The following is a 14736-nucleotide window of genomic DNA, read 5'->3' on the forward strand; positions in this document are numbered from 1 at the left end:
ATCTCCTAACACTCCGCCCGATCTCCCGCATAACCTGGCTCATTAAACCTCGAGGCACATAAGGAGACCCATCACTCGCAGTCCCCTCGGAACGACTATCCAAGTTGTTATCCTTGGGCTCCATTATGAAAGTAAGATAGGAATCAGTTAGAATTCCTATATCATACACAGTTAACATAATCATTGAAAGCTAATCATGTCAACTACTACTCTCATGGGTCCAAGTCTGTCCTACCACACTGACACGAAACCATCAATGGTTTTCCATGATTTTACTGAAATCGTCATTCCAGGAAAAACACAGATCACCGCCAATGAGTCCTCGTCTAACAACAAAACAACCCTTGACCTATTCTACATATTTCCTACATCCTACACTTTGGTATGTACACATAACTACACCTAACCAAGTCTACAAGACCTAATAACCTGGTTAGTTCTGATACCAAGCTATCACGCTTCGAACCCGAGGATGGGTCCCAGGTGTGATTTAGAAACCTAACCTGTCTCTATATCATTCAAAACATACATGATACTATACTGAATAAGGGTCTGACCCCGTAGGGTACACGTAAACCCTATACACATTCACATACATATCCATACACATCAAATACGCAGCGAAAATATTCTTTCTAATACATACATCGTACCATACCAGAGTCTATACATGACTAGAGTCTAAGATCCAAAATACCATACATATCCCGGGTGTCTACAAAACCCAATAATGACAATCGGGTCACAAAATCCGTGCTTACATAAGTATTCTAGGTAGCTAACTGACACCTACGTTCCTGGATGCTAGGATGCTAATTTCGGCTACCTGAAGGATCTGAAAAAAAATATTTGTATATTTGGGGTGAGACACCTCTCAGTAAAGAAGAAAGCAGGTTATATTAGTGTGTGACATACAAGTGTTATTTCAACATAAAACATAACACGATACATTTCCAGTATTTTCACAATCCAGTTCTAATACATACGATACCAAACATACGGTCAGTGTTGTTACACTCAAGCACTCGATATCCTACAATAATCGAAGCCTCATAGTGATATCATGCTAATACGGTGTCCACTCACACCCATCGGTGACCAGCCAGAACAAACAGACGATATTTCACACCCTCAGATGTAGAGCCGGACACTCTCGCTCACGGTATTTAGCCGAGACATGGCGTTTGGCCACAGTAATTAGCCAAAACATGGCAAAATTTAACAAAACCTAGAACAATTTTGGAACTCATGTTCCTATACTCATCAGCGTACGATAATTAGCCCCCTAGCTGTTTTACAAAACCTGAAACATTTTACATACAACAGTTAATTCCATACTTATTTGAGCATACACAAATCATATCGTTTTTAGTTTGAGAACACAGTTTAATACAAATACAGGTACGATCATCTCAATACTACAGTTTTATACAACATACGATTTTCGAACAGAAATAAAGACGATACCCGAAACTCCTAATTTTCCCCAAAACTGTAACCCGAAAATTCCGCATTTTCATCTGATAGATTTTCCCAAATAAGTAGCCAAAACATACATATGATCGTAAACTACAGGTTTACTGATCCAAATTTAAAGAATAACTAATATAAACAAAATCCCCTTACCTTTTCATGAATACCAAAATACGAACTCTACGGCTCCAAAACTACAAACTGAGTTTCTAAAACCTAAACATCCAAGAACTATATACTTCACTATAATTCTTACTACTGCATATATACCGAAACGAAACTAAAATGGGACCCTTACCTCAATTTTGGGTTAAAACCCAAAAATCCTCGAAACGAATTTCGATTCGCTAAAAACGTAGAGATTTCTCCCCTAATCCACGCAATAACGTCAGATTTCTGAATCAAGCGATGAACAACGAAGAATTGAAGAGAGAATGAGAGATTTCACTAGTTAGAGAGAGAGAGAGAGAGAGAGAGAGAGAGAGAGAGAGAGAGAGAGAGAGAGAGAGAGAGAGAGTTTTAGCTTTCTTAGCAACTAAGCAATCAAGGAGGATATTTATAGCCCCTTTGACCCAGCCAACCTCGTTGACGAAACGACGCTTTTGTCGATGAATCATCTACACATTTCGTCGACGAATCGGCTCCTTCGGCGATAGACCTTGTTTTGATATTTTACAACTCGTTCAGTATCTTTTCGTCGATGAGACTCTAAATTTTGGCGACGAAGAGTATGAGGGCCTTCATCGATGAGAATAATGGCTTCATCGACGAAGCCTGCTAATTTACCTTTTTACCCTTTCTCATTTATTCAATCCACATATCTCAGGTTAGGTTCTTATAGAAAGGTTTTGGTTCAAATATTTTTACCCTATGTTTAGAGAGATTTTGAGTTTGGAATTTTATTAGATTTGAATAAAATGTAATATAAAATTATACTAAAATTTATTTAAAGTCACTCAAATTCAAATTAAAATTTGAAATTGATACTCCAAACATAATATTAATGTGGATGTCTTGCCCCATGGGCATGACACAGTGGCAAAGCTGTTGGGCATTCAAATAGGAGTATCGGGGGTTCAAATTCGGGTAGATGCACTCAGTTGATGCTCCCTTTGATGCTGCGAAGTGGTGTCCTTAGTGAAGGGTCCTGAGATGGGTCTTGGGAGGCGGATTAGTTGAAAGTTTGATTCAACGGTGTATAAGCCGTGGTCACATCTAGATTTAGAGGGAGACGGATCAGGGGAGAAGGTTGTCGATCCATGGGTTTGGTGTCGGCAGAGAGGTCCTTGATGGGGGCATCGGTGAGCAGGAGTTTCCATGTAAATAAAAAAATAAAATAAAAAATAAAATAAGGATGCCTCTTCATTTTCAAAAGGGCGAGGGAACTTTTGAAAGTAGGGATAGGAGGAAGGGTTAGTTAGGGGTATTATGCTGTGATATGTCACGACTCTCCCTATATATATTAGAAAAGGATCGTGTGGTTGCTAATGGATATAGAGAGAGAAAGAACACCGAGAGAGAGAGGGAGTGAGAGCGAGAGTGAGAGTGAGCGCGTTGGGTTGGGTATGCATTATGCATATAACTGATGATGTGAACTAAGTGGAGAGAGTGAAGGGGGAAAGATATTCTCTCGTGGGCGTCCATTATGAGGAGAAAGAATAGGCTTCTTTGGAGGTCCATATAGATTCATCCATTCATCCTACCTAGTCATGACTATTTATTTGACAATACACATAAAACTTGTCGCTTGTGGCGAGTGCAGGCGCGTGGCTGGCCCCTCTTCTGGTTTCATGAACTCAATCATTCATCTAGCAAGCTTTAATTCCACTTTAAATTCAAAAATTTCAAAAGATAATGCCAGCAAAATGCCAAAGACTCAATTATACATATTTGACTTGTGGCTTCTCGACGCCCTCGCAATTGACTACTGCATAGAAATTCATCTCTTATATTTGCTTCCCTTACAAAACTAAATAAAGATTATCTAATTCAATAATTTTTTCTAATTCAACATAAACTAATATATAGTTTTATTCAATCATTTTTAAAATTTTGGTTGAATTTTATTTTAATATTACATATTTTAATTTTGACATCCAACCTTTAAATCCTTTAAAATTTAATATCAGTCTTAACAGTCAAAATTGATTCATGAAAGAAAATGCATTTCATAAATTTATAATTAAACTCTTTAAAATTATATTTATTTATTTATCTTTGGGATGATAAAGATTTTCCTCTCTAAACTGAAAAAAACACTAAAATTGCCTCCTTAGGAGATCTCCATCCATAAACGGAAATATGACCAAATATGGTAATTTTGTTTGGCCAGAAAACGAAGAAGCTTTCATCTGTCCCTCACTGAATCTACATCCGCCTTCTGCACAAAAAATTAAAAAAAATAAAAAAATCTCAGGATCACTTTTCAAACATAACAACAGATAACGATTCATCGGATCCAGCGAAGGCTGTGGCGGAGCAGAATCGCTCACCTCTCGCTACCACAAATTCAGGCCCAACTCCGCCAGGGACTAAACCCCTTTCCACAAATCCAAACCTTAACTCGCAAACGGCACAGAAATCTCAAATCAGTCTGCTCGATCCACCGAAGCTCCTCAATCGGCGTGCGACAATGTGACGCGCTTTCTTCCTCTTCGCATCTTCTCTCTCTATCTGCGGAAAGTCCCTGATTGACACGGCTCTTTATATATTAGATCACCACGCCGAAACTGTAGCTTATAAAGTGACGGAAATGCCCTTGGAGTGGTGACGTGGCATACTAGGACTGGGGGGCGGGGGAGGCGGAGATTTGAGAACCATGGACGGGATATGCTGGGGTCGGGTCGTCGCTTCGTCTATATCTCGAGTCGTCTCTGCCTCCTGCCCTATAACACTTGCTGCTGTTGCTCTGAGTCGCCTCGTCTCTCGACCCGGTGCTGGAACGAGTCCGACTCGGCCTGCCGGTTGACGCCGCCATGGACGCCTTGGATTCTTCGCGAGCTTTCGTCAAAGACGTGAAGCGTGTGATCGTCAAGGTAAGGTTAAATGCATTATCCGGTGATTGAGTGACTATCCGCTGATTGAGTCTGAATGTGATCATAGGCTGTGGGCGGTTCTGCTCTTGTCGTCCACTAACCCTAGTTTATAATGCGATTATTTTTAGTAATTTTTTTCTTTTGTTGCTGAAAAAATGATGAATTTTGGAAATAGTATGCTCGCTTTCGTCCGATCGCCCGGTGTTTATTATTGAAGTGCTTACTCTGTTAATTGGTCGTCAAACATACTCCATGAGTTTCCTTGTTTGAACTTGTATTTTACTGACAGGAGCTCGTGTTTTTTTTTGGCTTGTTGAAGCTGGAGAGCAAGGAAAGGACAGTGATATAAGATGGGAGACATTTGTTTTCGTTTAGTTTTTTGTGTCTCGTATTTAACAGATGATAATGCTTTAATGAAGGAAATACTTATTTTCTTTTAGTTTCTTGTGTCGTATTTTCTAAGGACGAAATGGCGCATTGAAGTGCTTTTATGGATGAAAGAAATTGCTGCATTATGTAGCCTAAAATTATACGTACAAGGAAGCTATGCCTCAGCGTAGATCTCAGAAAGTTTGAGACTAAAGGAAAGAGAAAATTACAAAGCTTCTAAGTGGGGAATCAGTGTTTAATCAATTTTCATCATTTCCCTCGTACTTTGTGAGTTCCAAACAGAGCGAAAGTGCTGGAGAAGTGATAAACCTGGAAAAGGATAAATTCTTTTTGAGTATTGTCATTATTAAGCCGCCATAATGGTTTTTTCTAGAATTTGCAGGCTAATTTATTGAAATGAGTTCTAGTTGGCATACCTTAATTGCCCTATGGAGTCTAGTTTCTTGCCCTGTAAATCTAATCTTACATATTGGAGAGGGCACTATGACGTTGGGGTGGATGAAGTGGGAGGAGGAGAAGATAAGAAAAAGGAAAACCTGGTATTGTGGATTCTCAAGTCAATACCCCATTGCCTATAATCAAAGAGGGTATGTCTGGGTGCTAATTCTATAAAATAGTGGTGTTGTGGTCATGATTCAATCTACTGATCTATCAGGTGATGGTAAGATAGGGGATTGGGATGACATCCATTTCTAAGTAACAAAAAAGCTATTAGGAGCAAAGAGGTTGACTCCATATTGTCAGTCAACCTAGTGATAAAGACTGAAAATATAACTTCCCATCCTTCCTTTTGTTTTCCTACTTCTTCCGTATCCAACTCCAGCCTTGGGCCGTAAAGCTCAATCCTAAGGAGGAATTTGTTTGCACTTAATCAGCTTAATCTTTATTTGAAACCAATTTATTGATGAAGGTCTTTGACTGTACCTGTTAATTTTTTCTTAGTGCCTCCGAATTGTTAAGACACAACTCCCTTGGTAAAATGCTTAGTAAATGCCCCTCTGGCTCTCTTAATCATATTAGATTTGGTTCGCAGTTGTTCAGGGATTGGTTCACATATTCAAAAATTGGTCTCACGATTATCACTTAAAACTTAATTTCATCAAATGGCCCTGAAGTTTTCATTTCCTGTATTTGAGTGAAATTTGTTTATTTTAGGAGATTTGAACTTATGACGGTAATTGACTGTGGTTTTGGACTTTGGAGGGTTGAAAAAGAGAGTTTTGTTTTGCTTGAAATATGATTAGTTCATGACAGATCCGGAGTATGTTAACCCAAGAAATGTCAACAGCTATAATAGCCATCTTGTTATTTCTGGCCTGAACATTAGATCAAGATCTTTGATCTTGTTTCCATGTCTTCTAGGAAATGAATTTATTCAAGAAAACTGGAAAACCTAATCTTTTAATATGTGCGTGCGCATACACATATAGTGACTGATTTTGAACCCATGATGTGCTCCATTAGTTTGGAAAGCTCATATTTTGACTTGTTGACTGATGTTTCGCTTTGATATTAAAAGGTTGGGACTGCTGTTGTTAGTCAACCTGATGGAAGACTAGCACTTGGAAGACTTGGTGCCCTTTGTGAGCAGGTAAACTCAGCATGTCACCTATACTTTTGTATGTATTAACAGCTTATGACATTAGGTTCACTGATTGAAATTTGGATATGTTGGAGCTTACAATGTTATATTCAAATGACATGCATGATGCAGCTCAAAGAAATGAACTCTGATGGATATGAAGTTATCTTGGTGACATCTGGTGCTGTGGGTGTTGGTCGCCAAAGGCTTCGGTATAGGCGATTAATCAATAGCAGGTTGTATAGAATTCTTCCTACATCCTGGTTTCAGTTACCATGAAGACATTTTGTCTAGTTTGGACACAACATGCTCACACGAGGGAATATCTGTAATGCATATATTGTTGCATGCATACATACATATATGCATACATACATATCTAACTCTGCATGCACACTGTGCATGTAGATAGGTAGATATATGGATCAGTCAATCCTTCTGATGTAGATTCATTAGAATTTCTGTTGGGTGTCCAGATTTTGGTTTCAAATACCTTCTCACCATCTCTTTGAAGGTGCTGTCTGTATGCTGTTTATCTGGGCATAGGCTGTTGGAACTGCAGCCTCTGTTCACAGAAGAATCAAATTTTAGATATTTTGTCACTCAGCAACCTTGAAGTGTATCTGCTTAGTTATATTATGGAGGGTCAATGCTGTACAGAGGTTGCTGTTTTTGTTTTTCTGTTGAATTCAAGCATCTCATTGGGGAAAATATAAGCTAAGAGAAATGTATTTGTAAAATTACTGCCATTTAAGCATTCTCACATCATGATTCCTTTCATAATGACATAACTAAGTAGATTTGCATGTCTCATTTGGTTGTTCATGTCATGCAGCTTTGCTGATCTTCAAAAACCACAAGTTGAAATTGATGGAAAGGCATGTGCGGCTGTTGGACAGAATGGACTCATGGCTCTCTATGATACATTGTTTAGCCAGGCGAGAATCATAATAATTTTTTTTGTATATTCTCCAACTTTGTTTGGACCTGATTTGCATATTATCTTTTGACTATTTCAGGTTTACCTCCTTTCTATCTAGAGCATGTGGTTGCTATTTCCAAAATGAGTGTCTTTTTTGTCTTTTTTGTTTTAGGGATTTTGCAACTTAATGCTGAATTTTTTTTTTTGACACAGCTGGACGTGACGTCATCTCAGCTTCTTGTGACTGATAAGGATTTTAGGGATTCAAATTTCAGGATGCAACTTTCTGAAACAGTGAAATCACTGCTAGCTCTGAAAGTTATTCCTATATTTAATGAAAATGATGCCGTCAGTACCAGGAAAGCCCCATATGAGGCATGCCACTCTTCTTGGTTGTTAACTTCATTTTAACTTTGTTGTATGTGAGTAATGAATGCACTGTGCTTTATCATGAGTTACAGCAAAGATATTGGTGATTGTGTATTAGTAGCCACAAGCCTCCTAGATGCTGATTGAGGCTATAGAAAAAACTTCTGTCAAGACTTAGCCTGTGTTAAGGAAAATAAGTTCCAGAAAATGTTTTAAGTGGAGCCCCACTGTTCTAATCGTCCTATGTCCAGATGAGAGCAATGCGAGAACTCCTATTAAGATTTTGTTGGGAGCACTACAATCCCTAAACTTATGGCTTCTTGTTGTAGCATAATTCAATGGAAAAACTGTTATAGATTCTTGAGGACAATGCAAACACTCTCCTTGTCTCCCCTCTAAAAAAAAAACCCACATTTTTTTTTTATTTTTAAAATTAGTGTATAACCAAAAAAAAAAAAAAATCCTTGCTATGCTGAAATAAGCTAGATTTAACAAATTATCAAAATGATGAAAACAGATTTACTTGGACTTCAGCCATGGTTAGATACAATTGAGCCAGTTATTTGTTTGAGTTATTGAATTGTTAATATTTTTAGACTTTAAGTACAAGGGAGGAGTTAAATTTCGGTCGAAACATTAAAATTTCTGTCAAAATTTTGAGTTTTGGTGGGTATCAAATCAAAAATACTGTCAATTGTCAAATTTATTTTTGCAAAATTTTGATTGACAGTTTGATGTTCAAGTGAATTTTGGGACTGAAATTTCTATCTTTTGGTAAATTTTGATTGAAGTTTCAAAATTTCGATGGATTTGACATTGTAGCTCAAATTTTGATGGAAAAAAAAAAAAGGAAAAGAAAAATGAATTTTGAAGCCCTAAACTAAGCATGCTCATCATGCTCTTAAATTTCCACAAAATTGTCGAAATTTCTGGTTTTCGTCTCCCTCAAAATTGAAATGGCAGTCAATTTTCGCCTTACATAATTTCCATTGAAATCTCAATGAATCATCTGAAATTTATTGAAATCTCAAAATTTAGCAAAACTTAGTAGAAATTTTAACTATAGAATGAAATTTCCTTGGAATTCAAATGAGAGATTTAAGAGTGAAGTGAAGTTTCTCTCTTAATTTATTTTATTTTTTTAATTGAAACAAAAGATTATTATGAGGGCTTTTGAAATTATATAAAAAAATAAACTTGCAATAAAATTTTATTTAATAATTCATGTGTAAATTATCGTTATTTGCATAATCAATAATATTTAAATGATTTATGAATTTCATTTGTATTAACTCAATATTTTATGCACATTATCTTACAAATATATTTGTTTGATACACATGTTATATTACAACTTGTCCACCTCATACACAACCTAGATGTATTTAACTTGTAATCTTTTAGTCCGAAACTTACATTATTATGTCTATTAATCATTTTTGATGTTTCATAAAAGAATTCCATGCTTTACTATTGATTTTCATTATTTTTTCAAATTGAAATTGAAATTCCCATATAAATTTCTGTACTTTTGGAGTTTCAAAATTTGAGTCAAAGTTGAAATTTAAGATCTTGCTCATCAGTTCACACTTGTTTTGAAGCCCTAAACTAAGCATATCCCCTTACTACTACTGCTGCTGCTGCTACTATGACTATGTAATTAAAATGCCCTCTCACCATTGTTTTACTATTTTGTCCCTTGCAGCTCCTAATTACAACACTTACCCCACTATTTAACTGTGGCCTTATTATTATTATTATAAATGTTCTTTATTCTTGCTTGCTTCGTGATATGCAATTTATATCCTCTACACACTAAAAAATTGTAATGTATGCATTTGCTAAATTTATATTGCTTCCAAATTATGTATTATCATCTACTTTAATGTTTCCCAAAGTTTCATTGTAAATTTCCACCATTTACCATAAATTTCCATCTTGCGAAATCAAAATCAAAATCAAAATTTCCGTCAAAATTTCCCTAAGATGACCCTATTGAAATTTCCATCAACTTCAAAATTTAAGTCCTTGTGTATAAGTTGTAGACTTGTAGCTATATCCTTATTACCTTTGTTGCAATTGAAGTATATTGAGAGCACTGGTTGGAAAAGCAGGAGTCAATTATAGAGTTGATATGATTCATGGAAACAACTGGAAAATAATTCCCCTTTTGTGTAGTTGTAGGAAAAAGATTTTGCAGGCAGCCAGTCAGTTCTTTGATGCATTGATATCTTGCGTATGATTTTAAATGATGTTAAACTGTTAAATGATATAGAAACTAGAATTTTTCTCTTTGGCATTTTAACCAGGAATTTATTATTATAACATAATTATATTTCAAAATGATAATAGAAATAGACATTTGATTGTTCTTGGTTGGCTCAGTCTAGTGAAGGTCTCAACCCCAAGAACAATCCATCTTGCCCTTCAATTGGATCTTCCACTCATCCATTTCGATTGATATATTGTGAATGGTTTGAAATAAATAAATGTGTGTGTGCATAAATTTATCCAGGTATGGAACATTATCTTGACATGCTTTTGGTAGTATACAGTGGGTAGAATGCATGCATTTGCTACCCATCCTTTCTATAACATGGTCACACTCAGGACACTTGGACAGAACTTTTTCCCTCCCTATTTTTGATTCTAGTTGTTGGAAGGATTTGGTGGTTCCTTGTAAAATCCATCCTTTGATTTAGTTTCTTGACCCTAGGATCTGTTTATGCTTTTGCTTTGTCACTGAATTTCATAGTATATTTTCTACACTGTTATTACTACCTATATTAGTTTCTCTTTTTTTCTGAACTATTTCTGTATCATTGTGGAATTCACCAATTTTACTTTTCTAATTATGTGTGTTTTTACAGGATTCTTCTGGTATATTTTGGGATAATGATAGCTTGGCAGCTTTATTGGCTCTAGAGTTAAAAGCTGACCTCCTTGTTCTGTTGAGTGATGTTGAGGGCCTCTATAGTGGCCCGCCTAGCGATCCTCATTCAAAGCTAATTCATACATACATTAAGGAAAGGCATGAAGGAGAAATTACTTTTGGAGACAAATCTAGGGTGGGAAGGGGAGGTATGACTGCCAAAGTGAAAGCTGCTGTTTATGCAGCCCAGGCTGGCATCCCTGTTGTTATCACCAGGTATGCTTATACTTTGCTTTTGGGCCTTGGAATTTCTATATTACTTTTTATTCATCAGTTGCTGTGAGTGAACCTTAAACTGGTTGTATTTCATTTGAGTTGTTTTCTTGGCTCTGGCCCATCTGTTGCCTGTTGCCACCTTAATACATTTGGAGGGCAAAAAAAGATAGCTTGTATTGGAAAAGGTGACCTGTGATTCTGAGTCAAGTGGTGACCTTCTATGGCTTAGATTTTCTTCTTGGGCTGACTTTCTTACTGCTGCAGGCCTGGATACCCCTCTACCCATTATTAGAGAGAGATTTGGGGTTCAAGTTGTGTAAATTATAGGGGCCAGCTATTTTCTGCCTTTTTGGAGAAAATAATATGGAATTACCAAGTAAAAAGAGGGTTGGCTTTGTTATTGGAAGGTGATTGTACCAATCGCATATGGGTTGATTGCCACTTCATTTGGACCAGAACACATAACTGCAACTGAGCAGTAGCCAACTGTTATCTTATTTGGGTTTGAGTCATCTTTTGAGCTCAATCACTAATGCATATAATCAGAGGCAAGTTAGGATATTGTAGAAAAATATATTATCAAGTTCCCTCCTGGTTTTCCCCCCCCGGGTGGGGGGGGGGGGGGTGGGGTTGTTTGAGCAGCATCAAGGGCTTGGAAAATGGAGTGGAGGATGAGGCTTATGCACATGGATAGGCCTAATATATAATGGATTAAGTGTGTCTCCACCTCTTTATTTCTTTTCTTCTTCTTCTTGAACAAAAATCCAATAATGAAATGACAGTTGATTAGTGTTACATATGTGATTCCAATTTTTATGCTAACAACATGATTTAAGGTTGATTTCAGCTTGTTGCCTTTGTAACCATGCCTGAATTCTCCTCTCTTTTGCAGTGGCTATGCTACTGGCGATATCATAAAAGTACTTAAAGGAGAGCGCGTTGGTACCCTATTTCATCGAGATTCACATTTATGGGATGCTCCACTTAAAGAAGTTAGTGCACGTGAGATGGCAGTTGCCGCAAGGGATAGTTCCAGACGGCTTCAGGTAGCATCACATGCTTCAGTTTTCCAAAGATAAATTTGTCTACACCAGTGAATTATTGGCAATTTTTTTGCCACCGACTTTGCTTCAGTAACTTTCTAAAAGCAGGTTCACTGTCACAACTCACAAATAATTGGGCAATGCTTTGCACTGCAGGCCATGTCATCCCAAGATAGGAGAAAAATTTTGCTGGATATAGCTGATGCGCTGGAAGCTAATGAAGAATTTATCAAAATGGAAAATGAAGCCGATGTTGCTGACGCAAAACAAGCTGGATATGAACAATCATTGATATCTCGGTTGGCTCTAAAGCCTGGGAAGGCAAGGCATTGCTTAATTGAATTCATTGCATCATTTTATCCCGTGCTACCGACTTCTTGATTTTTGTATAGATTTATTTAACTTCTTAACCTTTCTTGGAATGAATTATTATCTCTAGATATTATTTATTTTTTGTTACAGATTTTAGGTCTTGCGAACTCTATTCGTGTGCTTGCGAACATGAAAGAACCAATTGGTCATATATTGAAGAAAACAGAGGTAAGGGGTTCTTAAAGTGGTTTTATTGGGCTCTTGGTATTCTGATATGCTAAGGGTATACAGTGTACACACACATGCATAAAAATGGAGATAAAGTTATAAATCATTTGTAACTGAAGTTATTGCTTGACCCTTTAAAAAATTATTAGTTTTTTGCATGAACTTTACTATCATCTGAATTTTGATGATGTACGCTTGTCCTGTATTGACCACTGAGATAAGATGTTTGTCTGATGATCACTTGTTAATCCAGCTGGCAGATGGGCTCATCCTGGAGAAGACTTCATCTCCTTTAGGTGTTCTCTTGATTATCTTTGAGTCTCGACCAGATGCACTAGTTCAGGTAAACTCTTTGGACTATTTTAATTGGATAGGAAGGTCGAAGTGGATGAGTTTTTGTATTTTCATTTCTACAGTTGGCTTATTTTTTTTGTGTCCCATTTATGTACCATAACCCTTTATTGGGTTTTTCTGACCTAATCTTCCTTTAGGGATTTTTCAAAGCTACTTCTGCAGTTGATCTTGTGATTTTCTTTATGTAAGCTTGGGTTTGATGGACTTCTGATTCTTATATGAAGTTTTAAGTGAAAAAGAGTGGGCTTTCTTGCACATAATGGTTAGAAAAATTGTATTACTGAAAATAGTTATTTTCATCCCTCTTGAATGATTTTTTGCATGTCAATGTATTTGGAGCCTGGAGCATCCATGCATCTTAAGTACTTGAGCGTCCTTTTTTGTATGTTTTCTAATGTTTTACAGCCACCAGGACATTTAATTGAACTAGTAAAATATGTCACCTGTGTTAGATGTGATTGCAAGTGAATAATTTTGAGTAATATATTTAGTTACTTTTTAATGTAGTTCAGATGTTTTTCAAAACAAATTGATAATAATTTGTCATAAATAATTTTTTAAGATAAAGCATGAATGCTTAAAGTTATTTTTAGGGAATTTTATGTATCATTTACAACCATAAAATATGGATAAGGATATATGACACTGATGACAAAACACAGATTAGACAACAGATCCTAAAAATTATAGAATGCAATAAATCACACTTTATATTTAAATTTATTACAAAAAAACATTAAAATATTAAAATTTATATAGCACTATATAAAAAATCTAATAAGTACATATGCATCTTCTTTCTTTTTTATATTTTAAAACTTGCATTGAAAATGCCAATCAGTTCATTGTGGTTTTTCTTGAATAAACCAAATTTGTAGTGTCTTTTTTAATTAGGATTGCATAAGTGAAATAAAAAATTGTTTTACATTGCAAAATTATCTATCTAAAACATGCTTTATAAAAGTAGTGGATGATTATCTAAGGATTGCTGGAGAAGATTTGCACAAATGTCAGTTATAGTTAGTGCAATGCATTTTTTATCCTAATATTTTGTAAAAAATATCATCATGCTAATTCTTTATTGAAACTATTAGTAAGTTTATTATAGTTACCTTGAAAAACTCAAAGCTTCATATTTTTTTTAAAAAAAAAAAATTCTTTTAATGTAAAGTAGAATAAAATCATATAACAGTGTATAAAGTAGAATAAATTCTTTTAAGTGTCAGATGTATGTCAAAGAAATGTACAAAGAATGTCAGCGTTGCCTTACAGAAATACCAATGACACATGATTTGTGGTAATTGATAACTTCTTTGCACATTGTACTGAAGGGTTTCCATAGCTTCAGTCTAGGAGTGATGGTGGAGTTTGATCTATGGATTCATTGGGGTGTTTGTTAGTGTAAATCTTTCGTTTCTTACCTTATTATTGATGTGGCTTTTCCTCTTTATTGGAGTGTATGGGAGACTGAATTTCCTTCTAAGATAGAAGGCATTTGTATGGCTAGTGATGCTTAATAGAGTTAACTCCAACAATATGCTGCAGGTTTGTTGGCTTTCTAAATCGTTCTCTCGATATGTGTCTCACTTATGGGAATAGTTGTGACTTTTGAGGATGTGTCTCATTTTTTTCTGCATTGTTCTTTTGCTTGGGACTAGTGGAATACTCTTTTTGGAAATTTGGGTGAAGTGTGGGTCTGTCCAAAGAAGGGGAGCCTACGTGCAATGGTAGAGTTGTCACCTTGTGACCTGGAGGTCACAGGTTTGAGGCATGGAAACAGCCCCTTGTGAAAAATGCAAGGTAAGGCTGCATGTTTGTGGTCCGCTCCTTTCTGATACCTCGCATACATGGGAGCTCTGTGCATAGGGCTGTTTTTTTTT

The 14736-nt window shown here is 36.2% G+C and overlaps 1 protein-coding gene and 1 long non-coding RNA gene across 3 annotated transcripts in view; one reads left to right on the forward strand and one right to left on the reverse strand.

Annotated features, from left to right (window-relative positions):
* Nucleotides 1–3648: 3648 nt before the first annotated feature.
* On the reverse strand, nt 3649–4152 carry LOC131165826 (uncharacterized). Its single transcript, XR_009139654.1, has 2 exons — nt 3966–4152; nt 3649–3853 (listed from the first exon to the last, which is right to left on the reverse strand). It is a non-coding gene; the product is annotated as an uncharacterized LOC131165826 (long non-coding RNA).
* LOC131165824 (delta-1-pyrroline-5-carboxylate synthase) overlaps nt 3849–14736 on the forward strand; it is a 46207-nt gene continuing 35319 nt past the window's right edge. For both annotated transcript variants that reach the window (XM_058123926.1, XM_058123925.1), the window contains exons 1-10: nt 3849–4508; nt 6418–6489; nt 6613–6716; nt 7316–7418; nt 7616–7777; nt 10642–10919; nt 11812–11965; nt 12119–12283; nt 12425–12502; nt 12756–12845. In XM_058123926.1, coding sequence (XP_057979909.1) covers nt 4449–4508; nt 6418–6489; nt 6613–6716; nt 7316–7418; nt 7616–7777; nt 10642–10919; nt 11812–11965; nt 12119–12283; nt 12425–12502; nt 12756–12845 — 1266 coding nt within the window. In that variant the 5' untranslated portion in view covers nt 3849–4448. The remainder of the gene's footprint in view (nt 4509–6417; nt 6490–6612; nt 6717–7315; nt 7419–7615; nt 7778–10641; nt 10920–11811; nt 11966–12118; nt 12284–12424; nt 12503–12755; nt 12846–14736) is intronic.

Source organism: Malania oleifera, chromosome 10 (assembly GCF_029873635.1).
Source record: "Malania oleifera isolate guangnan ecotype guangnan chromosome 10, ASM2987363v1, whole genome shotgun sequence".
Taxonomy (NCBI): Eukaryota; Viridiplantae; Streptophyta; class Magnoliopsida; order Santalales; family Ximeniaceae; genus Malania; species Malania oleifera.